Raw genomic sequence first — 27,205 nt, 5'->3', positions numbered from 1 at the left:
ACTGACCGAGTCACCAGTCTCCTATGTTTCGCACATCCAGACTTTAGGTATTTGTAGGTGGTTTTGGTCGCGCTGATCACATGATTAATGTGGAAGGAAACGTTAAAGGGACTATGCCAATTTGAACAGAGTCTCAAAAATAAAAGTACGTATGAAATTTAAACGCCAATAGGAATGGTGTATCTACATTGTCTCAAACTTTCAGCCCATAATATTGAGTCGTTTGGACGTGAATGTCAAAACTGCTTATTCGGACACGTTTTAACCCTTTTAAGATTTCGGGTCAAATTTTTCGTTGAGTGACCTGATAATCGATTCCCGTTCCTTTAGAGGTCTATACAATAAATGACCCATGTGCTGTACTTGATAACGAAAGGTAAATTTCACCTACACATTATTTTTATAAAATAAAAGTCTGGTTTTATCCAGACACCGCATTATACAGGGTGGGACACCGTTTTTAATTTCCAGATGACGGGTTTAAGTTGTTCGAAAACGCATCACAAATCACGTGCGTGGTATGGCTATTTCACGGGGTTATGGTTACTAAGAAGCTTTAATGATGGTTATATTATATATAGTAATGTTTTGTTTTTTAAAGGATATTAATGGCAGTTCCTTGTTTCCAATATAAATAAATGTATTGAAGATAAAATACCAAACGGCAAATAAACTGCAAATGAATTCTCCAGGCACATGCGCATTTCATCACCTTAGAAAAGGCGACGCGCGACGCGATGCCTTTTGAAGGGCGACGTCGTGTTAAAAAGCCGACGTCGCTTCAATATAGCTTAACATTGATTTTATTTCTGAATTATTGTGGTCTGCTAACAGGAGTTAGCTTTAAAGAATACCGTATAATATTGAACGTTTTAGAAATTTTGTTCATGTTCCTGAGACAATTATCTCCCCCCACTCCCGCTTGGTCTCTATCGTCATTTTGGCGTATATACATACACATTGAGCTTTAAAAACAGAGAAATTCAACACCTCGTTTGACGTCAATTTTTATTATGAATTAATACAATGACTTTGTGATTCAATTTCATGGATGCAAAGCATTAATTGTGATATCACATAATGTCTATATCATTATCTCGTGCTTTGAGTGCCCATCCTGTCCCAAATCTGACGATAAAGGATAAAGCACACGGCCGAGAAACCTTTCTCATAAAAAGTGTTGATTTACAAAAAAATTATGTAGCTGAGCAGGGGGGGGGGGGGATCCGCCCCTGATTTGGCTACGTCATTGCGAATACCCCCCCCCCTCCATTTGTTCAAGAGGCATTTTAAAACAAGGACAATAACTCATTCATTGAAATTCTTAAACAGTACATAGGACCCACCGTTATGAAAGTGTTCAATCGGATTTGGTCAAAAACTTCTTCCAGTTTATGAAAACATCTATTGAAAATATGGGGAAATGGTGTTTTCGTCTCAAAGTTTTTGCAAGCATTAGAATGATGGGTATTATAAATCTGAATATTCTATCTATCTTCTATTATCTATCTATCTATATATTTGTGACTGTCGTTTGTCTGTCTGTCTGTCTGTCTGTTCGGGGTTGGCGGCTACACTAGGTCTGCCCCGAGGCTGAAATTTCGGGTGTAGGAGTAGCTCGGACCGGGGAGTAACATAGGCCAGGTGGCGTTAGTCTACCACTTCCGGTTTCCGAGTTATGACCCCCGAGCGAAGTCTGTCTGTTCGGGGTTGGCGGCTACACTAGGTCTGCCCCGAATCTGAAATTTGGGGTATAGGGGTGGCTCGGACCGGGGAGTAACATAGGCCAGGTGGCGTTAGTCTACCACTTCCGGTTTCGGAGTTATGACCCCGAGCGAAGCCAGTCTGTTCGGGGTTGGCGGCTATACTAGGTCTGCCCCGAGTCTGAAATTTGGGGTATAAGGGTAGCTCGGACCGGGGAGTAACATAGGCCAGGTGGCGTTAGTCTACCACTTCCGGTTTCCGAGTTATGACCCCCGACCGAAGCCGGGTATCCTGCTAGTATATATATAGATAGATAAGTCTACTGATAAATAATTATATTTCCAAAGATGCACCCAGATCTATGGTTGACAGTCTGCAAAAAACAATTGAGTGTTAATAGATGATACAACCTGCTACGATTTGCATGCCTGTCAGATAAAGCTACACTTGCCATTTACAGAAAATACACAAGGGAAAAGTTTGTATTTCGCCATCGGAACTCTTATCAATACTGAGAGGTATTATTGCCGAGCCCCATAACACACTTCGTGGCGTATGTCCGTCTTCAATAGACCATTGGTGCAGAAAAGTAGGATGCCCCCCCCCACACACACACACACACACTTTCCAATTTCCCATCGTGGCATGTCGATCAATTCGGGATTTAGATAACAAACCTCATCTCTCAACCCTCCGTGTCCGTGTTTCGAGATAAGAGATGGGGCTATATAGTTTCACGTAGCAAATCCCAACGCAAATCCCATCGGGCCTCAGTAAGCAAAATTAACAATATTTTTCATAAAAAAAAACAAACAAAACGATTGATTATTGTTATTTATAACATTTCTGCCACATCCAACCACAATTAAGCATATAATCTATCTGAAACGGGTATAAATCATCGTATTTAATATCGAGGCGTTAAGCCGTTACGAGGAACGCCATTTTTTAAACGGGAGATGTATGACGGTATATGTCGGATAAAAACAAGGTTCATTAATTTAAACGCGAATATTTGGAGTTAGGCGATAGTTGTGCCACAAAATTGGCCTCTATAAGTTTAATTAGTCATATAATAGTATAAAATTATATCTTATTTTTAAGATGTTAAATGCATTAATAAAGAAATCGAGTTTACCACTTGGAACTAAAGGCACCCAATCGTAGCTAAAAACAAGTACATCAGTACGTATATCTCAACGTTTTTGGCTACATTCTCGTAGCTATTCGGGGTGGTGAAGGTTTACATCATTTTTGAACATTCACTCGAAAATGAGTTGTAGGCCCAATTGAACGAAATCAGTTCTAACCGGGATAATAAAGACGGGCATAAGCCATATATGTATGGTGATATGAGACAAGTTTTGCCCGGACAGCTAAGGAATTCCATCTGTTAAAGGTTCTTCCAACGTGCACACAGGGACCTAGATTTTTCGTCCCTTCCTGAAAGCCACGGTGGCTAAGTGTGTAAGACGCTGGCTCGTTAGTCTGGAGGTCGCGGGTTCGGCCCCGGTCTTAACCTAGAAAGTTCATCAATATTTTCCGGCGTGGTTTTCCCTTGTTAGTGGTGCAGGACGGAGGGCCTGACATGGACAGCTGTCTAGTCGTTCCGATGGGGCGAAAAACCCCAACATACTATTCACAAAAAAATGCTTTGATCCATTTAGTAAGCTGTTTAGTATCTATGAGCTGCCAGCGTCTATACTTACTGAGCTAATTTGGCTCCTTTTTCCGGAAGCAAAGACTGTGGGTCTTACAACATCTAGCCTTGATAAGATGTACGAGTTAAAGCGAGATCAAGCCTTCTAAGGAAAGATACCGTGGCTCCGAATCATTGATACATGTATTTGAAGATAATAATGAAGAAGGGGCGCGGTGATTCCTTGGGGGCACATAAACTAGCGGGGATGTTTTGGGTCGAGAAATCGTGGGCCGTGTGGAACATGCTAGAGTTTTATCATTTCTGAGCACGGTAAATGTTTGACAATGGTTCAGCAATATGATTACATTGAAAACACTTGAACTTTTCCATTTGAGAAGGGGTGCAAAAACTCAAAGGGGGCGAAAAAACTCAAAACTATGACGCAAGGGGCATCATTGCGTCCCCTTCACTTGGCCCTTGTAATTAAGGGAGTATAACATACAGAGACAAGTTTGAAGTAGCATGCTTTATTATTTTCGAGGAAGGATATTTTAAAACACAAATTGTCTGTTTGGTCGAAAATTCCGAAATGATGTTCAAGTTAAGGACATAAGCTTGATTTTAGTGTTTAGTGCCTGTATTGGTCTTAATCCGTCCCTGAATCACGATTAGCTTAAAGATACATTATGGTAGTTCTTATTAAGATTGTTAAAAACTAGGTAATGTAAAGGGAATTTGCTGAAAATATCAGTCAAATTGATCCACCCTGAACCGAGTATTTAGCGATTGAATTTTGCGCCCAACCTCGATCATCACTACTAGAGTCGGTACGATAAAAAACATAGTCTCGATTATCCAATTTTTTTTATTTAATCAGAAGCACCAGACCGGGTTCTAATCCAGTAAATATCGCAGGCTGGCGATGCCATCGAGGGTTGATTATGGTCTGGATAAGTTAATTAATATCTGATTAATAATTTAGATAACATTTCAGGCCTAAAGAAAGACCTGCAATTGGCAGATTTAGCTCTTGCATAATGTATATGTTTAATGATAGACTCGTTTTACCTTACTCGAGTTATATTGTTACCGGTAGTTATTCTTTCAAGGAATTTTCAGCTCTGGTTTTTCATTTCTATTTTTACAAGACAAGGTTTTATATCACGTGAATTTTTATTCTTGGATTCATGACAGTACAGTAGTTGGACTGACAGAAATAGTAGCATAATTCTTAGCCTAACTCAAGGCCGAATATGAAAAACAAGGACAAGTTCCCAATAAATTTAGCCGTGGTACCCCTACGGCGAAAGCTAATAAAAAATTAGTGCATACACGCCCATAACCTAATAGTTATTTTTAAGCCCTCGTTAAGCCCTCCGGTCCATCTGTGACATCACATGTGCGACCTCAGCAGACTCCAGTACGCTACATCTAGCCTCGGCTGTATGACAAATTCTGCCATTAGAACTACTTTCAAGTTCCCGGATTACAAATGGCGTCACCCATGAAGAGTGTTTTATCATACAAAGCTTTCAATGTCTTTAAAGTTTATCCGATTTTCTTTAAACAAAGGACAAATTTGCAATGAAAACTCTACACACTCTTCGAACAATGCAATTTTGAGAACTTTTTTCTAAAAGCGACAAGTTTTCCTGTTAAGTGAACTGGTAGCCACATCGCAATTGTATAGGTGTAGGTACATACAGCCGAGGCTAGATATAGGGTACCAGAGTTTGCCAAGGTTTGCCGAGTGGTACTACTAGTGAACTCATTATACATTAATTATTTGAAGATATTGACTGGTAAAGCAGGGTATGAAATAAGCCTCTTATATGGTAACCTCAAAATAGGTTATGCTAATCTGCCTGAAAATTGGTTACGATGCATCAATTTTCTGCCATATTTGTTTAGAGCTGACCCCCCCCCCCCATTTTGGCATGCAATATGGTACAATTTGGATGATTTTACACCACTATAGATAGGTTGTCTACACTTTAACCCTAGGGTCAATTTAAAGATTAGCCAGGTACCCCTAAGCTCATTAAATCCGTATAGTGCCGCTGTCAGGGCAAAATTTCCCTCATAGCACACTATATGGAATGCCCATTTTCATTAGCCCAGTTCGGAGCAGTAGGACGTTAAACCCCATTTTATTTCATTTCAGTATAGGCCTACCGTATGTTTGAATGTTTTGACAAGATTTATTTAGCCTAAATTACAATGTTTTGAGAAGGATTTGAAGCAAAATTATGACAAATTAATTAGTTTGAATATGTGTTTAGTCCTATTATAATACCATAAATCACCCAGTTTGTACACAGGAATGTATCTTTAAATAGGCATAGGTACATGTACTATTGGATTGCTATGATATTAAACAAAGTCTCGGATACCCTACGTCCAATTAAATGGCATGGGTGCTAAATATTTAAGAAAAGATTTTTACTGACTCATCTTAAACAGGTAAACACAATATCAATATGCATTGCACATCGTCATAACATCACAACAATATTCATAAAATTTAGGTTACCGGTACAATAATTTACATACCTGTAATTAATTAAGAAATAGATAGATATGGTATATCAAGGTTGTGGACGCTCTAGAGACCACAGTTTTTATCCAATTTGGATGAAACTTTAAATATATGTTTTTATCATTAAGATCTTGATTCCTTTTGATAATTATTAACATTAGTGTTACTTTGCTCTTATTTTTTGAAAAAATTTTCACAAGTTGATTTCCTTTATTTTGTTAATGTAGAATGGTAACGAACTGCTCTTTTCATTTTCTTTGTTTTATTTGTTTCGTTTGAATTTGATTTATCTGTTTAGTTTTTTATTGTTTAATTTTTGTTAATGAAGTTGATTCTTTTAAACTTCGTTTTTATTTTTGAACTCTACTTGGTGTAGGTGTTCATCAGGTAATACCTCGACTGAGTTCAATATTGAGATTAGCCGGTTGATTTGTTGGATATAAACCTTTGAATAATAGCGCCTAACAGGCAGCTGTGTTTAATTATGTTCTCCTGATTTTGATTGTTTCTGTGTGTTTGAAGTATATGTTTGTGATATGCGCTTAGAAACACTTCACGTGTAATGAAGCGCTATATAAATCGAACAATAATAATAATAATAGTTTAGTAGCATAAGTTTTTGGATCTCACCATTGAATGAATATGCCGATTGTGCATGTGTATTCAATATCGGATGAAGACAAATGAGACTGCAGTTGGGACCGAACCACCATCTTCGAAATAAAAAGATGTCGGCCCGTTCAGTTATTTATTGGTGCTGGGCCGACGGACCGACGTGAATTTTAAAGGCCTATATGTAATTCCAAATATAAAGAGTAATAAACCATAAAATAAATTTACATTTTTCAAAATGAGGTTTTATACACGTCATTTAAGTAATTGAGACAAAACAGGCAACAGTAAGGAAGGGGAAAACAATGAAAATCTCATTTTTTAATTAATATTTATATTTTAATTTCTCACCTAACAAAGCAGGTGGGTCGTAGGCCTAGTTTCAAATTATTTTCAATGAGGATTAGTTTATTATCATGTTAAGCAACTGTGCATTACAGTTTGGGATCAGTTTAATTGGGAACTAAGAGAGTTATAGGAGCCAGTAATTTTTGTAATTAAATGATTACAAAACATAAATTGCCCAAATGAAGTTCTTGGAACCATCCACAGCTGCAGTCGGTTGGGGGATGGGGTGGGGCGAAAGACCATTCCATTTCTAAGTTCGACATAACCAATTAAGATATGATAAGCCTAATCATGTCATATTAAGATCCAGAAAAAACGACTCGCTTCGCTCGGCGCTTCATAGATGGGCACCCTATTGATTTAGAAACTTTTGTTCTGCGCTTGGTAAATAAGTTATTCTTTATTTTTTAGAATGTGAAAAACACAAATATTCTGGGACATATTACTCCAGCTTTCATTTAGGATTTGGGCAATTTGTGTGAAAAATCAATCGCACTTTTCGACATGACCGACCTCACGTGAAAGCAACATACCCAATCAAGAACTAGCAAAGTCAAGGTCATAACACATGGGGACTATTTTAATTTCTTTTTAAGGGGCAAGTTACTGGTATAAAACATGTATTATTAGAACCTAATAGTACTTATATTATATCTAATATGTACCATGATCTGTATGCATCTCTAATTCCCAATGCCACTGTAGACATTTTGGGAAAATTAAGTATTCAAATCGCATTATATCGCGGAAGGATAATACAGTGTGGCGCTGTGGTTCGGTTCGGTTTATCAACTTTATCAAGATGTGCATTTAATTGCTAAAAGTGTATAAAATTTAAACGTCTTTGAAACCAAGACTATAAGTGGAAATATAGGAGGTTGAACTGTTTGTTCTGGCACTATTCGAGAAACCAAAATTATATATTGGAGTTTTAAAATGGCTCGTTTGCTTGCAGTATGTCGATCGGACGATCACAAGTTCGATCGTCGACAACTTCCACTTGTTATTGACGATACTCTTACAGTGAGTTATTAATTATAGGATATAGCACAAGAACACACCATGATGCTAACAAAATATACATTAGTTACATGAATTTCACAATGTTAGAGCAATAATAGCAAAAATTGTTGAAACTAGACCCACATTCCAATAGGTTTTTTTGAGAATCCAAGGGTAGATAACTCTTAATGTTCCTTGCAGACCAATCCCTTTTTACTTTTAGTTTGGGGGTTACTGCTAGATAACAAACCTCATCTCTCAACCCTTCATGTTTCGAGATGATGGTCCTATATAGTTCCACCTAGCAAAGCCGAACGTGAATTATATCAGACCTCATTAAGCAAAATTGACAATATTTTTCATCAAAACAACGATTGATTATTGTTATTTATATTTCTGCCACATCCAACTACAATTAAGCAGAAAATTCTACCTGACACGGGTACAAATCCCCTCTTTTTAAATCAAAGCGATAGTAGATTGTTTTTCCGACATTAAATTTACGTCTTTAACGCATAAAGGCGGGGCCTCATGTACTAACCTGAACAGAGTTACGCAGGAGTAATATGCCGCAATTATGAATGTCTGTATCAATTTTGATAAAAACAACGCTTGATTTACTTTATTGTCAATATTTGCTGATAAATGAATGTTGTTTCAGTAGATTGGGCTGCGTATGTGTAATAAGTACTAATAGTATAAAATTAACTTATTTTTAAGATGGTACATGCATTAATAAAAAAATTGAGTTTGCCACATGGAACTAAAGGTTACTGCCAGTACTGTCACAGTAAAGAAAGTTGGATTAGTTCGTTCATGTGGATTTAATTGCTAAACTGTTGTAGCGAGTTGTTATTGAGATTTGATGATATTAGTCGACCAGAGTGCATTCCAATTTCATGTAGTTAGGCCCATATAGGTTTGGCTTGGCGTACACTCAATGTAGTAATGACAGGGAATACATCCTATCCACATCTGGAAACCAATTGAATGTGAAATGTCCACAGCCTTCAAGCTTTGCAACCTGGCTTCATAGTCATGAGCTAAAACCTTGGGACAATACAATGTCAGGATCAAGAATCTCAATCACCTGGCAGAGTTACATTTAGTCATCTTTGAACGCGGATCAAATATTACTCTTTCTGTTACCGGTACTGTTATTTTAGATGTAGGTTTTTTATTAAAAGAGTCTGTGCAATATTACCATAAGATCAGCTGGGATGGTTTGGAACTTTATAGGCAAAAATGAAGAAAGTGTTTAATAAACTGTCATGCATATCAGAGAAATATCACACATTAAAAATGCATTACCTTTTAATATCTGCTGGTTGGTAAGACAGACTTGAACTTCTCAATAATCAAGAGGGCTGGGTTCAATCCTTGAATATTAAGCTGCTATGTTCCACTACTCGGTACATGATAGTACTCAATAACCTGCTTTGAATCATCTGAGTCTTGCTTGTCAGTCATCACAGATCACAAAGAAGTCCTATTACATAATGCACATTCATTACTATTGCTTTTATATTTCAGATGATTGCCCAGTTCACAGAAAAGTGTTCTGACTGTAAACATTTATCTGATGCTAAACAGAAAAGAGAACTGGATAGATTTGTTCAGAAATATAATTTATTATCGAAAGATGAAGTTGCTATAGCATTGATGGTAACTAATAAAACTTTGATGAATCAGTTAGCTCATACAGTATCATGTGTTGGGTGTAGAAGAAGGTAAGCAAAGTTCTACATTTTATTACCATACTGGAATTTACAATCTTACCATTTTTAAATGATACAGATGTCACACGTAACTTAGTTTATTGTAAAAAAAAGTGACACGAAGGGGTTGACACAATTGCTTTTTTTTAAAATGATTTTCCTTGAGTGGTTTCTTGCAGTTTTAACTTTAGATGATATTTTCTAATAAGAGAATACAGTACTGTACTTACCATATGTGTAGCTGTCATATCCATATCTTAGTGTGTTTTCTCCGGGTCCTCCAGTTATTCCTCAGGGTTATACTAACCAATAGGTCCTGAGGGGAAAAAAGACATCTCGTAAACACGGCGTGCATGTAAGAAAAAACCACCTTGATACTATATAGTTGGAATTCGAAAAAGAGTAGGCAAAAATGCTTCTGTCCGGGCAAACTGTTCCTCATAGCGTACTCTATAGTGTGGTCCCATCTTTATTTGCCTTGTTTGTGGTAGCCTGTCCTATAACTTGAATCTTATATTATTTTTTTTTTTCAGTGTTGAACATTTATTTAATCAGTTGGTAGAGTCACAACATCCATCCTTAGAACCATTATCAGTAACACAGCATGCTGAACTATCCTTAAAACATGAATACCTCTTTGATCCCAAAGCTGTTTATGCATTATTTTATATACATGGGTAAATATTCTACTGAATGTTTAATATAAACTTTTTTGACCAGATGAAATAAATTTTTCAAATACTTCACAAAATTTACTGCAGACACAACTTAAGTTAAAGATAGTGTTTAAAATTGGATGTAGAGAATAATTAAACTTTTACCTTCTTATTCTACTGTATGGACTAGGTACATGTATTGCCATAGATTTGCCAAATTACATTATTGAATAGATGCGGATATATGTACATGTGTATACAATATGTAAATTTATAGAATACAAAATAACCTTTGCTAAATATCTAAGGTATTTTAATTGTTGTTGATAAATTCAAATGTTTTACTGCATACACAACTCATTGTATTCAGAAGTATTGAAAAGAATCAGGAATAAAGGATTTATTAGATACAAGAATGAATCTGAATCCAACAAAAGTAAAAAATGGGTTTAAATATTTAAATGAAACACCAGAATATGACGATTATCTTATTTACCATATGGATTAAGCTATTTGGTAATGATCACTAGATTTGCTTAACAGAGTTCATTCTTACATTGTATGATGAGTGACTTGATAATCATGACATCATTTACAATTATAACTTCTTGTAGGAATATGATAAACAAAAAAATGATTAAAGGGCATGTTGACAATGCAATTTTAGGAAATGTACGGTCAACTCCACACAGAAACTGGAATTTATGTTTCTTTAAAACGGTATCACAGAGCTTCCGATAGTTGTTCAGGACTTTGTTAAACTTAAGGTTTGCAAGAGTCTTTCACTCAGAGTTAACCTCTTTTAGTCATTAAAATACTTCAGAGACTGACCTATGCTGATTTATATGTGATGCATGGTTATACCTCGTAGCAAAGTTGAATTCCAGTCTACTGGGTTCCCTGCACTGCATCTTAATGTACGGTTTTGTAATCTTCATAAGAATTGAAATAGCAAAATAGCAAAATTTCTTGAAAGCGTCACTGTTATCTTGTCTATGAGATGAAATATTTAAGATATTAATTATTATGTGTTTATTATAGGACCAATATAAATGATGTGATGGATTCTATACCGGTTAATAAAAAGAACAAAAGATGTAATTTACATTCTTTAGAAACCCATAAATCAAAAACCTCTGTGTAAGTCACTGCTATTATTATAAGATGTAAAAATGATGTAATGAAATTCAGTTGATCTTATTTGTAAATTCTTCGTAGAATTTTGTGCATTATGTATTGTGTTATTAGTTAGTACAAGCATGTCAACTTTATTATGTTTTATTAGATAGATTTGAACTGCATGTTTCTTTATTAGTATAAAGAATTTATGTTTACGCTACATGTATTTGTAAAATTGATGAATGATTTATATTACAGGAGTAGTTGGGTTGATACATGGGAACTTTTATCTACTGAATGTAGAGAAGAGGTGGTGTTAATAGATTCAGATAATTTATTAGATACACTTAATACATACCTCAGGAAACATAGGTAAATATAACTTGCTAATTGATAAATGATATTAAACAATGCATTACAGATCTTCTGTGTGAGTTCAGACATCACCATTGTAATGGATAAGGAATAGAATGAGTGAATGAATGAAATAGGGTGTAACATACTTCTTTTTTTGCAGCAAACAGGGCTAATGAAGACATGCATAGGCCATACAGTATGCTCGGGGGAGGGGGGGCCTTTTGCTTGGACAGCAATTGAATTACAACTGTCACTGGAAGTGTGCTCAGGATCGTTTTTTTGTCCCATACGAATGACTAGACACTGTTTCTTGTGAGTCCCCACCCCATCCTTCACCAATGACATGGGAAAATCAAGCTGGAAAATCATGGGGAACTTTCTCAGGCAAAACCATGGTCGACCCTGGGTGGACCCTGAGTTGTCTGCCTAGTCTCAGTGCCATTTACTCACTTAGTTTAAAAGTGCACAAGATTTATCCTCTGGTTTGATCATTCCAATATTTATTTCTTAATAAATGAATGTTTATTTTAATTTTAGGTTTTGTTCTGAATGTAAAACTAAAGTGCATGCAGCGTTTAATATATTGATAGGTGAATTAGACAGTAGTAAAGAGAAGGGATATTGTCCCGCGTTGTATGAAGGATTACGCTACTGTTCTCAAGAGGCCCACATCCATGTATTATGTGATACAGATTTTATAGCCCATCTAATTACTAAAGCTGAACCAGAGATAGCTGGCAGGTAGTAGTAGAAACTTTTATAGAAGGGTATAGAAGATAACTCTTCATAGGAGTTGTCTCAGATTCCACAGAACACTGTTGATATAAGTGGGATTTAGTATATAATGTAATCGTTAAAATCAGACGATATAGCATATTTACATTGTCTGAAAATTTCAAAGCAAAATATTTTGAGCAGTTTGATTATTAATGCTTACTCGATTTGATTAACAAGGTAATATCACATATTTATGGAATTTTATTTCTCGGTTGTATGAGTGACTTGATATTCTTGATGGTTTTTCAATACCCTTACATTGCATGGAATTAGATCATCCCAAAATAAAAACTAAAATTTCTTTTTCACTATACATTTGTTACATGGATATATTTGAAATTCAAGTCAAATTACCTTATTCGGAGTGAAGTTATTAGTGTTTGAACTTTTCACAATATAGTCCCAATTGTCAAGTACCATTGTTATTCATTTATAGATTAAATTACCATATTAAATGGCAATTGTGTTACAATCCATTCAAAATCAACACCAACCGATTATCTGGAGAGTTGATTATGGGCTTGTCATGGGAATAAAGGTCTAATTAGTAATTTATATAATATTTGAAGCCAAAACAAACTCCAGCAATAGGCGGATTTAGCTCTTACATAAATCATCTTTAATGTTCATTGATTATGGGTAGATGATTTTCTCATTAGATATGTTAATAACATGACATTGATTAACTGGTGTCTTACTCCTTTGTTAAATGTACCGTCATTTCAATACACATTTATGTCTTGCCACCCCCACCTCCCCACTCCTTCATATCATTTTGTTTACATAGTGCATTACATTAATTTCTTATGAACTTTTATTCTTTTGTTATAGCAATAGACGAGATCGGCATGCTAAGACAATGGATATTGCTCAGGAAGAAGTTTTAACATGTCTTGGTATTCATATCTATGAAAGATTACATCGTATATCACAGAAATTGAGAGCTGAAGAACAGACTTGGCAAATTTTATTTTCTCTGGGAGTGCAATGTTTACAAAAAAGTTTTGAGGTATATTCTTCGAACAATTTCAAACTGCATAATTAAATCAACATATTAGTAATTATGTCTTGTAGTTGTATATTTGGTCAATGCATTTCTTGTACATTATATATGAGGTCAGATTTTGCTTGGGCCTTTTCTGTTATTATTGAAATAATTTTGTCTAAAATCACCGTAGATTTATATTGCTATTTTTAGGTGGCATTAGAATGTAAACAAGGGGTGTCTAATTTAGAGCTAGTTTGTGAAGAATTTTTAGAGGAAGCGAGGGCAAAAGAAGAAAAGAAATTACAGAAACGACAAAAGAGGAAGAAGAAGAAAGGCAAAACACATAATGTGGTAGAGAAAGAAAATAGAAGAATTGATGATAATATTCATTGTCAGGTAAATACACCATTCTTGTCCGATAGTAATATGGCATTTAGCTTCTCTTGTCACTTGGAGGGTTGGATGGCCGAATGGTTAGCATGTGCGCGCTGTATCATACGGTCTGTCATTGAGTCAACTGGCAGGGTTTCGATTCCTCGGTTGTACGTGACAAGGAGTGTATTGTATTCAGACACTGCTGACTAGTAGTCACAATCACCTGTATAACTGTAGTGTATTGTGACACTGCTGACTAGTAACAATCCCCTGTATAACTAACTGTAGTGTATTGTGACACTGCTGACTAGTAACAATCCCCTGCATAACTGTAGTGTATTGAGATGCTGCTGACTAGTGGTAACAATCACTTGTATAACTGACTATAATGTTCAAACTTGGGGAAGATGTCTATTAGGTGAATACCATCACAGTGTTCGGTCTTGCTCATTTGCCACTAAGGCTAAGCAGAGATAAGCAATTTGATTGGTTGAGACTTTGTAACACGATTACTTCTAATTGAATAAGGGTGTTTAAACTTGGTGCGGATGTTCATTAGGTGAATGTCTTGACTGAGTTCAATGATTAATACTTTCCGATAAAGTTAAGCAGAGCTAAGCAATTGCATTGGTCGATACTGTGGGAAAGATTAATTTTATTCTAATTGATGGAGATTGATGACACTATCAGGTACTTCAAAAGCTTGACTCACATCGACCGTGAACATTTTCGGATTTGACTAAGTATAAATAATCAGTTTGTTTGCTCGATGGAGTTCGATAATGAGCATTGTCTGCTTACGGTAAGCAGAGATAAGCAATTTGATTGGTAATGCTTTGGGGTACGATAACTTTGGTTATAATTAAGTGAGAGCGATGAAACTCCCAGTATAGATTCATTATACCATTACCTTGACTACGTTTGATAATGAGGAGCGATAAACAATTTGGTCAAGACTTTGGAACATAACAACTCTGCTTTTAATTGAGGTAGAATGTTTAGACTTGATGTAGATGTTTATTAGGGGAATGTCTTGACTGAGTTCAATGATTAACATTTCCCGTTAAAGCTAAGCAGAACTAAGCAAATTCATTGGTTGATGCTTTGGGACAAGATAACTTTGATTTTATCTGATAGAGAGTGATGAAACCTGGTGTATAGTTGATAATCAGTTTGATTGCTTAATACCTTACTGTTGGCTTGTTATTTGATTGAAATAAGCACATGTAAAAATGTCTGTGATTTTCCAACTATTTCAGGGAATGCAATTCCTCAGCACTTGACTCTGTTAGGCATCTGTTTTAGCACCATTGTTAGGCATCTGTTTTAGCACCATTGTGGCAATCAAAAATAGATACAATACTAGATGATTATGACAAAACATTGTGGCAATCAAATATAGATGCTACATGTACATGTAGATGATCCTGATAAAACATGGATGTCCTTGTGTTTTCTTTCTGAATAACATTTTGCTGCCTTTGTGGATAGTTCCCTCTTATCAGCAAAAACAATAATTTTCATTGACACCCAAATGTATTTTTGGAAGTCTTCATGGCTGGATTTACATCCCCTGTACTGAGATTCTTTGATTTGTTCTTGATAATAGATTTTTTTTTTTTTCAGTTTTCTTCGTCTCCTACAAAGCCACTAGTTACCTCTCATTCTCATCACTGTGAAAATCATCGTTGTACTTTGGAAAACTTTAGTTCATATCCGCCATCATTGTCACATACACATGAAACTTGTGAGGATTCCAGGACTATTTCTGAAAATCTTTGCCAGAAGATACAGTACCGCCTCAGTGATTGTGGGTATTCTTCTGGGGTAGATAACTGTGATAATTGTAGTATGCCGAGTTCACATGATGGCTCTGTTATTATTTGCTCAGATGGTGTGTGTACGCATGAAGGTAGGTAGAACTTGTATTTTATAGTAAGATTAACTCAGTATAAATGTACATATTATCATCATCGGTTGCCAAAGTCGCAATCGTAGATTGACCAATACATTAAGTGTCAATCACAATCATGTGGCGGAATACTATAAATTAATCAACTAGTTGATGATCCCGATCGTGTCAGTGAGTGATATTAATTAATGATTGATAATCACCAATGATATATATAAAGCCTATCTCAAGTCATTATTCACTCTTAATAATTAATCCAAGCAGTGATTTTTTGATGTTTTGTTTTGTTAATGGAAATAATCAAAATGGTTGACAATTCTTTTCGAAGAGAATTAAATATTTTGATAGTTGAATTTAGTTTACTATGGCTTCATACAGCATGTAAAATATACAAGCATGCCTAATTGGATATTATTATTTCTAATTATATTATCATCATCATTGGTCTAAAACGTAAGAAGTGAGTCGAATAGCGACGATTCTCGAGTGAGAAAATATTCTGCCATTTGTTTTTATACTGCCGCCAAATTGCTCAAAAGTAAATGACAAGTCTGATTGTTGGTTGATGCTTTGGAGCACGATAACTTTGGCTATAATTAAGTGAGAGCGATGAAATTCAGAGTATAGATTCATTATATCATTACTTTGACTAAGTTAGATGATAAGAATTTTCTGCTTAAGCAATTTGATTGGCCAGGACTTTGGAACATAACGTTACTCTGCTTTTAATTGAGGTAGAATGTTTAAACTTGATTTAGATGTTCATTAGGTGAATGCCTTGACTGAGTTCACTGATTAACATTTCAAGCTAAAGCTAAGCAGAGCTAAGCAATTTCATTGGTCTACGCTTTGGGACAAGATAACTTTGATTCTATCTGATAGAGAGTGATGAAACTTAGTGTATGGTTGATAATAAGTTTGATTGCTCGATACTTTTGAAAAAAATAAATGTGTCATCTATTTATTTCGGGATTTCGGCGGGGGACATCAGCCTCACTGTTGGCTTGTTTTACTAATTATGCAGTAACAGATATATATATATATATATAATTTTCATCAAGTTGTTTATCATTGTCTGTTATAACAAGGTTCTTGGTGCACAGTAAAGTGAGTTTTTAGCAGAGACTGGTACTGCAAAAAGGAGACAACTCTGTTTGGGAGAATGCTTGCCTTATGGAATGTTATTCTCAAGAGAAAATGTTAATTAAATGATCTTTTTCTGTTTTAGCTGGTGAATGTTCGGAATCTTTAACCGATTGTTTAGATAGCTGTAATAACGTTGATTTATCTGTTAATTCTATCTCACCTTGTCAGACAAGTTCACATCAGGTAAACCACTCACTATTACCTTCTCGGAACATGCATTTGTCTTTCTTTTGTGTATACACTTAATTAAGGTCCCCACTTGCCAGTGACACTGCAAAATGTGTCTTGTTACTTGATTCAGACACAAAAATGATGCACTTGGTTAATGGAAAACACTGCTGTCTGGGCATAATACCCCTTCCTCACATTGCTCATGTAGATTATAGCATTCCCAGGCAACGATTCTATGCTAATTAGCAGCTTTTAGAAGTGTGACTTTCAATTTTTGAGGGTCAAACACAATTAGTATGCTTAAAATTGAAGTGGGGGTCTGAATTTAGATAGCGTTTCCTCCATGTGCTTAACCAAACAATCCCACCCAGTTTGAAAGAAACGAAAAAAAGCAACCCTATTACCTGCACTGTGTTTACAATGTTTGGGTGACAAGAAGGTAACCCTGCAATAGATCGTTGCTTGCTTGTGGTTGTATAAAATCACCATGATAAAGAAGATAGTTCCCAAAGAAGACTCATTTCCTCAATAACTTGTTTTATTTTACAGTGCCATACAAATGAATCCTGTGCATCAGAATGTTCGCGAAGCCAACCGTCTCTTTTAGACATGCTAGAGGTAAGTCATGAGTAAAATTGACTATTAAATAGTTGTATTTACAGCTGACAAAAACAACCAACTTGAAAATATTTTATCTTAAGTTTAGTCATTTGTCTAAAGAAAGAAAGATTCAGTTGCTGTATAAGAAACAAGAAGCTACTTTAGGCAACACAAAAAAAAATATTCTGGTTCTCAGATACTGTCACGTCATCAAAAATGGGGCGAGTCATACGTTTTTATTTAAAAAAAACAACTAAAAATAAGAAAAAAAGTTAATAAGGCCACACACAAAAATATCCTGGTTCTCAGATACTGCCGCATCAATAATTTCCCCTTGTTCTTATTTCGTGCGATCAAGGGAAGTAATTCTATTGATAACAGGAAATGAACACTAGACTATCAAGTACGTAACCATTGGAAACACTGATAACAATCACAAATAGCACTGGATAATCGAATGTTAATTATTATTCGCAAAGATGGCGACACTTTTGCTGTCATCTGTCTTTTTTTATCATCAAAATGCCTTATCTTTCCCGAGATATGGAGAGATGACCTCTAGCTAGATTTTGACAAAATAGAAGCAAAAAAAGAAAAAATGCACCCTCCTGCATCATTTTTTATACGCCCACATTTTCATGTGGATGTATATTGTTGTTGCCCCTGTCCGTCCACAATTTGTTTGTGGACACTCTACAAGTCACAATTTTTATCTAATTTTGACGAAAACTTGAAATATAGGTCTGTCTCCCAAAGATCTTGGTTCCGCCCGGTATTGGCATGTATTGGACCATAACTTCATGGATTATGGCCCCTGATTGTACGAAAAATCACGTTTTTAGCTTGTGGATACTCTAGAGGTCACAATTTTGATCTGATTTTGATAAAACTTGAAAATGCACATTTATAACCCAGAACTTCCTGAATTATGGCCCCTGATTGTACGAAAAATCGTGTTTTTAACTTGTGGTCCCTCTAGAGGTCACAATTTTTAACTGATTTGAAAAAAAACATTTTAGTATATCACCGTTACACCCTAGTGATGGTTGATTTTGATTTTCGTGAAAATGGGACTAAAACTGTCGAACAAAATGGCCATCCCTGGTATGCAAATAGTGTAAAAATATGGTATATCAAGGTTGTGGACCTTCTACAGGTCACAGATTTTATCCGATTTTGATGAAACTTGGAATGCATATTTATATCCCAAAGTTCTTGGTTCCTTTTGATATTCACGCATATCAGATTGTACCTTCCTGAATTATGGCCCCTGATTGTACGAAGAATCGCTTTTAGCTTGTGGATTCTCTAGAGGTCACAATTTTTTTTTTTCCGATGTTAAAAACCGTTTAGATATATCACCATTCCACCATAATGAAGGTTGAATTTGAATTTCGGGAAAATTGAAATGAAACTGCCCAACAAAATGGCCGCTCTTTGTACCCAAATTATGTATAAGTATGTAATACAATAGTTATAGACCTCTAGAGGTCACATTTTTATCCAATTTTGATGAAACTTAAAACATATCTTTATATTCCAAAAATCTCAGTCCCTTTTTGATATATGCGCATTTCAGACCATAACTTTCTGGATTATGGCCGCTGATTGTACAAAAAATCGTTTTGTTTTTTGCTTATTCTCTATCCATCTCTTGCAAAATGTGCGTGTATCCTGCCTGGCAGCCACTGGTTTTAAAAAAGGATTGTCTGGTAACCAGAATATTTTTTTTTGTGTGGCCTAATTTCCACTTGTTCATATTTCTCTCGATCAAGGGAAGTAATTCAATTAAGCGTTTCTGGAAAAGAGGAACTGAACACTAGTCTCTGCTATCTAGTACGTAATCATGGGAAACACTATTGACAATCACGAACGGCACTGGATAATCGATCGTTAATTTGTTATTGCCCAATGATGGGGGGATATTTTTGCTGTCAATCTGTCCTGTGTTACAATCAAAATTCCTCATGTTTTTTTTTTGATATTTATAATTCTTAAAAATAATTCTGAAGCCTTATTAGCTTTTACACTTTTTCATTCTCTCCAGGATTGTTGTACAGCAGAAGAGGATGGACAAGGTATCTCGGAGGAGGAAATTCAGCAATTTAAAGCAGATCATACGTCAATGATGAGAAAAAGATTAGAGTTGCGCGAGACCCTACGCAAACGATTCCATGATATGAAGGAGAGAAGTAGCTATGATTAAATGTTACATAACCAGTGATTTAAACAGAATAGTGGACAAACGGATTAGCATATATGAACAGATAACTAGCCATAGCCATCAATTTTATTTTTATTAATACAGTTATTTTTCCTGTCTTTTAAAGCCAGTGCAATTATCTTTAGACTTACATTTATTATTTTGTAGACAGAATTCTTGGCATTAAGAGTCTTTGAGTCTGTTTGATTGGACTGAATTTGATATAGAGAGTTTAGTGAAAGGTTGACTTTTCCATGTAATATCTAGTCACTAATATTGTTCATTTACAAAAAGCAACAATCATATAAAAGCCCACAGCTAGTTTTATTGTTAGTAATGGCCATTATAACAACAGATGTTAATGTAAATTATCCATTGGATATAGAACAGATTTTATATTTTGTTAGCCTGCAGAACAGTGATGGGATTTTACCTGTATATTCCGGACTTGTCCGAATCTTTTTTCGAAATGCCCAAAATTGTCCGAGCGGGAATATGCCCAATCGGACATCAAGACATGGTGAATAATATTCAAATTCCAAAATTAATATAGTGTACTGAGTGTATAACTACCGTGCAACCCGATTATCGTTGATAATAGGCTGGATTGTTTAGGTAATTATTTATCGTGTTATGTCGTCTACACACCTACCTTGATTAACTACTATTCTGCTTTGATTGGCTGACTTAATCCTTTGTCGGACAATTCATCAAATCAATCCTGAACAAATGTCATTGCTTCTCCTTTGTCGGACGATATATCAATCCAATAAGAGTGATTATAAACTTAATCTGATTAACCCGTGATTGGTCCATTGTCTCACGTTTTAATCTCCTTTGTGTCGGACAATAACACGTAGAAATTAGTCATATATATATGTCACATATCCTGATAGTATATAACACCTCAAATCAACATACATTGTATCCGATAACTTGTTTGTGATATATTTTCGGTGGAAGTCGAAGTTAAATAAAGATATTTCACACACACGCATATGACGCTATAGTTCAGTAATTAAAATGAAAGTACAAATCTCGCGAGACACGTGAAATCAAGAGGTGTATACGTGCCGAATCCAATACGACTGATGTCCGGAAAAAGATTCTATTTTGATGGCATATTGTCGGATTTATGATCATATTTTGAATGGGGTTTATGTCTTTAAATAAATAAATAAATAAATTAACACGCTAAGAAATGTTGACGAATATTTCGATTGGAATGACATAAGTAGTTAATTGTTTTAGACGATAGCGCGTGCTACAGTCGAATGCAATTATTTAGCAGTTGGTGTCACACGCTCGTTGTATTAGAGCGTCATTAACTACGGTTTACGGCCATATAAATTTTGGGATGTCATTTTTTTACCTTCCGTATATAAATCGAAACGTAGTATCAGACGAATGTCAGACTTTGCTGAAAAATGTACCGACGTATGACCCGAAAAATACGGTAATTTTGGGGGAGTTTGAAACAGATCGGCAGCAGTCAGCACGCTGCCATTCTATAGTATTGATGTCATGTAATTTTGTAGGAATATTATTGACATAAATTTGAATACCGTACGGGTTTTAAACATGAAATATAACGAGGTGCACCTATTTTTTTTTACATATGAATTTGAATATATTTTGTTGACACGTGGTTCTTTATTGTGTTTTGAAAACGTCTGCTTAAATTACGATAAGAGTTATGCCCCTTTATTTTCGGGAAAAAATGTCTGACAATAATTTTTTTGAAATCCCATCACTGCTGCAGAACCACAGTACTTAGTGGCTCATTAACCAATCTATGTGTTTGCCAATATTGTCATTTGGTTGGGGCGAAAAAACAAGGTCCCATGTACTCGTTGGTGTGCACGTAAAAGAACCCTTGGCGTTGTATGAAGAGTAGGTCAAACCTCTGCTGTCCAGAGAGATTTCCCTTGTATCAGACTACACCTGTCTTCCTGTAGAAGAGGTGGACAATAATCCTATAGTGTTTTGTAAGCCTTGGTTACTGGATGTGCACTAACTGTGTAATTTCTACAAATTAACAAGACTGAAAGTCATTTATCTACCTGGTGAGAAAATAAGTGAAATTGAACTAGAACTACTAGAAGTGGTGCTTTGAAATTTGCATAGTGCATGTAAGTCATATTCTACTAAAACTTGGTAAATTAGTGAAGTATAAACTTCAAAATGGCTTACTTAAAAAAAAGTAGGAAATCATACATGTATATCCCTTTAAAAATGAGCACAACTTTTTAATATATATATTATGCATTCCATTTGATTATTGATGCTTAGCTTTTTGAACTTATACTCTCATTTGATAGTTCATGAACATTCAACAGGTTTAATTGGATTCATACTTACTGTAATTAATAATCAGTGTTTAATCAGTTTATCTTAAGAACGTATCGTTACAAACTGTCATGGCAGGTTCATGTTTAAAAATATATCATCATGCAACCGTAATGGAAAACTCATATTTTCCAAATAAACTGCTGAAATATAAGTTGCCATTCTGTGTTAATGCATTAGCGGTATGTAATCTTTTTATTTCATCATTTAGTATATTTTATATCATGTAACATAATTAAACAACCATAATATAGTAGAAGGGACTTAGTCAATTTATTATAAACTTAAGGACATTAACTTGACCCATATTGTGAATTTAAAGAAGCTATTTGTGATTTTAGGCAGAATATCCTTTTTTTTCACGACTTATTTCACTCTAAAATGTACTCAAATTGATTTTTTAACATTTAATGAAGAAATCAAACTATTAATATTTTCCTGGCCTTGATATAATCAGATTAAAGGGAGGCCCTCAAAATATTTTACCTAAGCTCTGGCTTGTTTATATCGTCTACAAATGTTGCAAAGTTTTCATTTCATCATGTTTTTGTAAATACTGAACGGAATTGAACCATTTTTGGACTCAAATTCCTTTTTAGAGATTCAAACTTACATTGTTGTTTGCACAGGATTCAGAATCCTGAAAGTGACAATCAGCAGTTTTAAGTGATGAAGGTACATCTTGTCAACTCTGTATTTATGTTGTGCTTTAAGGAGTCAACTACATTCTTAATTTAATTACAAATACATAGAGTAAAAGAATAGAGAGCCTACCTACAAAACATACATTATTCCTGTTTATGGTGTATTGCTTTCATAGGATATTTATTTATCAATTTTATCAAACAAGTATATGAATTGGTTGGAACATAAAATATTGACATTCAGTCACTTAATTCCTTAAAATCGATTGTAATAAACTCAGTATTTTGTTTCCATTTTTTGTCCCCCGCCTTTCGAAGAAAGCAGGGGACTATTAAAATGGGTTCGTCCGTCTGTCACACCTTTTGGGACACAATAACTCTCTTTCTAATTGAGCTAGAATGTTCAAACTTGGTGTAGGTGTTTATTAGGTCAATACCTTGATGGAGTTCGAAGATGAGCATTTTCCGCTTAGGGTAAGCGGAGATAAGCAATTTGATTGGTTGATGCCTTGGGACACGATAACTTTAGTTCTAATTAAGTGAGGGGGGTTGGATGGCTGAATGGTTAGCACGTGCGCACTGTATCATAAAGCCTGTCATTGAGTCAACTGGCGTGGTTTCGAATCCTGGGTTGTATGTTACAAGGAGTAGGGTCGCCTTTCCAACCTTGTGGGTTTTCTCCGAGTCCGCCGGTTTCCTCCCAAAGACCCCTATGTTAGTCCCGAAATGACCTAGTTTGTGTCGAGTGGACATTAAAACCCATTTTTCTCTCTGTCTCTCTCTAATTAAGTGAGAGTGATGAAACTTGGTGTATAGTTTCATTACATCAATACCTTGACTAAGTTCGATAATGAGCATTTTCTGCTCAGGGTAAGCAGAGCGATAAGCAATTTGATTGGCCAAGATTTTGGAACACAATAACTATCCTTCTAATTGAGCTAGAATGTTCAAACTTGGTGTATGTGTTTATTGGGTCAATGCCTTGATGGAGTTCGAAGATAGGCATTTTCTGCTTAGGGTAAACAGAGCGATAAGCAATTTGATTGGTTGATGCTTTGGGACACGATAACTTTAGATCTAATAAAGTGAGAGTGAGAACACTTGGTGTATAGCTTCATTACATCAATACCTTGACTAAGTTTGATAATGAACATTTTCTGCTGAGGGTAAGCAGAGCAATAAGCAATTTGATTGATCGAGACTTTGGAACACAATAACTCTCCTTCTAATTGAGGTAGAATATTCAAACTTGGTGTGGGCATTCATTAGGTGAATCCCTGATGGAGTTCGATGATGAACATTGTCTGCTTACGGTAGGCAGAGATAAGCAATCTGATTGGTTGATGCTTTAGGGGCACGTTAACTTCGGTTATAATGAAGTGAGAGCGATGAAACTCTGAATATAGATTCATTATATCATTACCTTGACTAAATTTGATTGTGCAAATTTTCTGCCTGGGCTAAGGAGCGATAGGCAGTTTGATTGGTCAAGACTTTGGGACATAAAAACTCTGCTTTTAATTGAGGTAGAATGGTTAAACCTGATGTAGATGTTCATTAGGTGAATGTCTTGACTGATTTCAATGATTAACCTTTCAAGCTAAAGCTAAGCAGAGCTATTCAATTTCATTGGTCGATGCTTTGGGACAAGATAATATTGATTCTATCTGATAGAGTGTGATGAAACTTAGTGTGTAGTTTGATTGCTCGATACTTTTGAAAAAAATAAATGTGTGATTAATTAATATGTGTCATCTATTTATTTTGGGATTTCGGCGGGGGACATCAGCCTCACTGTTGGCTTGTGATTTAAAAAAAGACAATATGTGAATATTTTAAGACTGACCTTAAGTTATATTTAAACATCCATTATGCAAGAGGTAAATTTGCCTATTGCAGGTCTTTCTTTAGGCCTGAAATGTTATATAAACTATTAATTAGGCATTTATGAACATGAAAAGACCATAATCAACCCTCAATACCATCTTATCTGTTCGATTTTCAATGGATTTGAATCCAATCTGCTTTTCAACGTCTGATATGATTAAATGCAAAAATGGATAATTGAGACTCTGCTAACAATGACAATCAAGGCTACAAAGAGTTTCAAATAATTTTTTCTTGGCTTAGAGTGAAGCAGTTTGACTGAAATTTTCAATATATTCCCTTTACGTAACTATTATAGTGAGAACTGCCAGCTCTTTATCTAATCTTTCATAATGTATCTTTAATCGTATCATTCATTAGTAGATTGCCTAAATACATTACAATTATATCATTATGTACACAATGTATTTTATTATAAACACCAATTTTAAAGCATACCACATTGCCATTCATCTTTCTGTTGATATTCTCCTCAGCATTTTCTGTGGATAGGACAGTGTCCAATATTACCATCGGAACAAAGTTGGTTTCTAATATGGCAATGTTTATCAACTGGCTTGTGGCTTCACATTAAATCTACTGCACGGCACACATCTGTGACAAGGTATTGGTGAGCTTATATTTTTTTGCCTGGTAACCTATCGTATATGATACAAATCACCATCATGTATTGTCATTAGATTCCATCCTCCTGTATTAAGTACATTTTTATTGTTGTGTGGAATCAGTTATGACTATTGTTTGTATTGGATCAACTTCTTTGTATTTTGTGATCTGTGATTCCAGGCTTAACTTATAGCTGAGCTGACGAAACTCCTCTCTCTATATATATATATATATATATTTATATTATGCAGAATTTGGATACATGATATGCATGTTATTGTTAAAATTGATGGCTTGGAATGGCCAGGCTTGTTAAAATGTGATTGATCTATTATATATATTATTACATTATGAACAGGGGTTGTTTGTACCTGTGAAATATAAAGTTGATTAAAATACCTTATTGATTTATATTTGTGTTTGTTAATCAGTGAGAAAGATGAACAGTGGTTCCAGTTTGTTTAGGAGATAAACACTTCCTGTTTCGCATTTAGAGGGGTGTTATTGTCCAATAGACATGTCCTGAGATCGTTAGGACCCAAGACACATTAGTTTGTGAATGTCGGGGTGGGGGGGGGGGGGGCTGTTTAACAAAGCACATGTAACACTAAGGTATAATTATGTTGATCGAACATTTTACTATACACCACTGACCAAGATATAAAATAAGAAAAATCAATTAATATGCAATAATTTTTGCATCTAATATTTGGTCAGACTTGCTCAGAAGAATACAACTAGGAAAGTATATTATGATTATCACAGATAAAAATGTGATTATGATTAATGGCTCCTTTTATCACGTATGCCTTAAATATGTACATCTTCCAATTATATAGTACAGTGAGGGATTATCATTTGAATTTTTTTCTTTAAATAAAGGAACAAATATTTCAAGAAGAAGGTATACACTTTTACCTAGTGTCATCTCATTTTACTGCACAAACGTGGGACTATAACCAAGTGTCAACTGATTACTGCACAAATGAGGACTATAACAATGTTATCACATTACTACACAAATGAAATGGGGTTTAACGTCCTACTCATTACTACACAAACGATGAGAATCACGCCGCACATTTTGAGAACACTGCACACTTATTTTAAACACTTACACAGTATGCACCTCTATTAAAACATACGCGAGTGTAACTCTGGTGGGGTTAGGGGACAGCCTTCTATAAGTACTCTTTCTTACATCTTTAAAATAGATGTCTAAATCGTGGTCTGCACACAGGTCTTGCTTGAAATTAGGACTAAGTGTAGTAATTTCCCTTTGCACATTGGACGGAGGGGCTGACAAGGAAAGCTGTCTAGTCGTTCGGATGGGATGAAAAACCGAGGTCCCGTGTACACATTGGCGTGCACGTAAAAGATCCCTTGGCAGTTGGAATTCGATATAAGAGTAGGCCGTAGTGCCGCTGCCCGGGCAAAATTTCCCTCATAGCACACTGTATGGCGTATGCCCGTCTTCATTAGCCCAGGTAAGGAGCAGAACAGTAGGACGTAAAACCCCATTTCATTTCATTTCATTTCCTTTGCACATTATGTTATTGTGCTGTGAACATGAAGTTAGACCTGTCACGCCTTCCATATTTATAATTTATTTCCTTGGCTTTAAAAACAAAACTTTGTCTGTCTTTTGGGGGGGGGGGGATAGATTTTCGAAGGTCAAGGGGAATTCTATTCCTTGCCATCTCAAAAAATATTTCCCCCAAAAGATGTCCGTCAGATTTACCTCTAATTTGGCATAATATGGTCTAAAATTACATTTTGGTGACCGTCCAAGATCTCGAAGATCTTCGTGGTATATACATAAAAGTATTGGTCCCAGATTTCTCAGGGTA

General features: G+C 35.4%; 1 protein-coding gene across 1 annotated transcript; it reads left to right on the top strand.

The window, feature by feature from the left end:
* The first annotated feature begins 7,616 nt into the window (after positions 1 to 7,616).
* LOC126823738 (gametogenetin-binding protein 2) lies at positions 7,617 to 25,766 on the top strand. The gene is made up of 12 exons (XM_050552706.2): positions 7,617 to 7,868; positions 9,381 to 9,577; positions 10,099 to 10,242; positions 11,263 to 11,361; positions 11,599 to 11,712; positions 12,235 to 12,438; positions 13,306 to 13,483; positions 13,673 to 13,858; positions 15,464 to 15,749; positions 16,978 to 17,078; positions 17,616 to 17,684; positions 19,714 to 25,766. Exons 1-12 carry the CDS (start codon positions 7,782 to 7,784, stop codon positions 19,870 to 19,872), a joined length of 1,824 nt encoding a protein of 607 aa, XP_050408663.1. The 5' UTR covers positions 7,617 to 7,781; the 3' UTR covers positions 19,873 to 25,766.
* The last annotated feature ends 1,439 nt before the right edge of the window (positions 25,767 to 27,205 follow it).

This window comes from Patella vulgata, chromosome 6 (genome assembly GCF_932274485.2).
Source record: "Patella vulgata chromosome 6, xgPatVulg1.2, whole genome shotgun sequence".
Taxonomy (NCBI): Eukaryota; Metazoa; Mollusca; class Gastropoda; family Patellidae; genus Patella; species Patella vulgata.
Note: the sequence above shows the minus strand (reverse complement) of the source record. Positions and strands in the feature narration are given on the sequence as shown.

What these genes read in the sequence shown, in the direction of transcription:
- LOC126823738 (XM_050552706.2), top strand. Translation starts at nt 7,782, where the DNA reads ATGGCTCGTTTGCTTGCAGTATGTCGATCGGACGATCACAAGTTCGAT. An exon ending in ATGATAATATTCATTGTCAG is followed by an intron (nt 13,859 to 15,463) that starts GTAAATACACCA and finishes TTTTTTTTTCAG; the next exon opens with TTTTCTTCGTCTCCTACAAA. An exon ending in CTCTTTTAGACATGCTAGAG is followed by an intron (nt 17,685 to 19,713) that starts GTAAGTCATGAG and finishes CATTCTCTCCAG; the next exon opens with GATTGTTGTACAGCAGAAGA.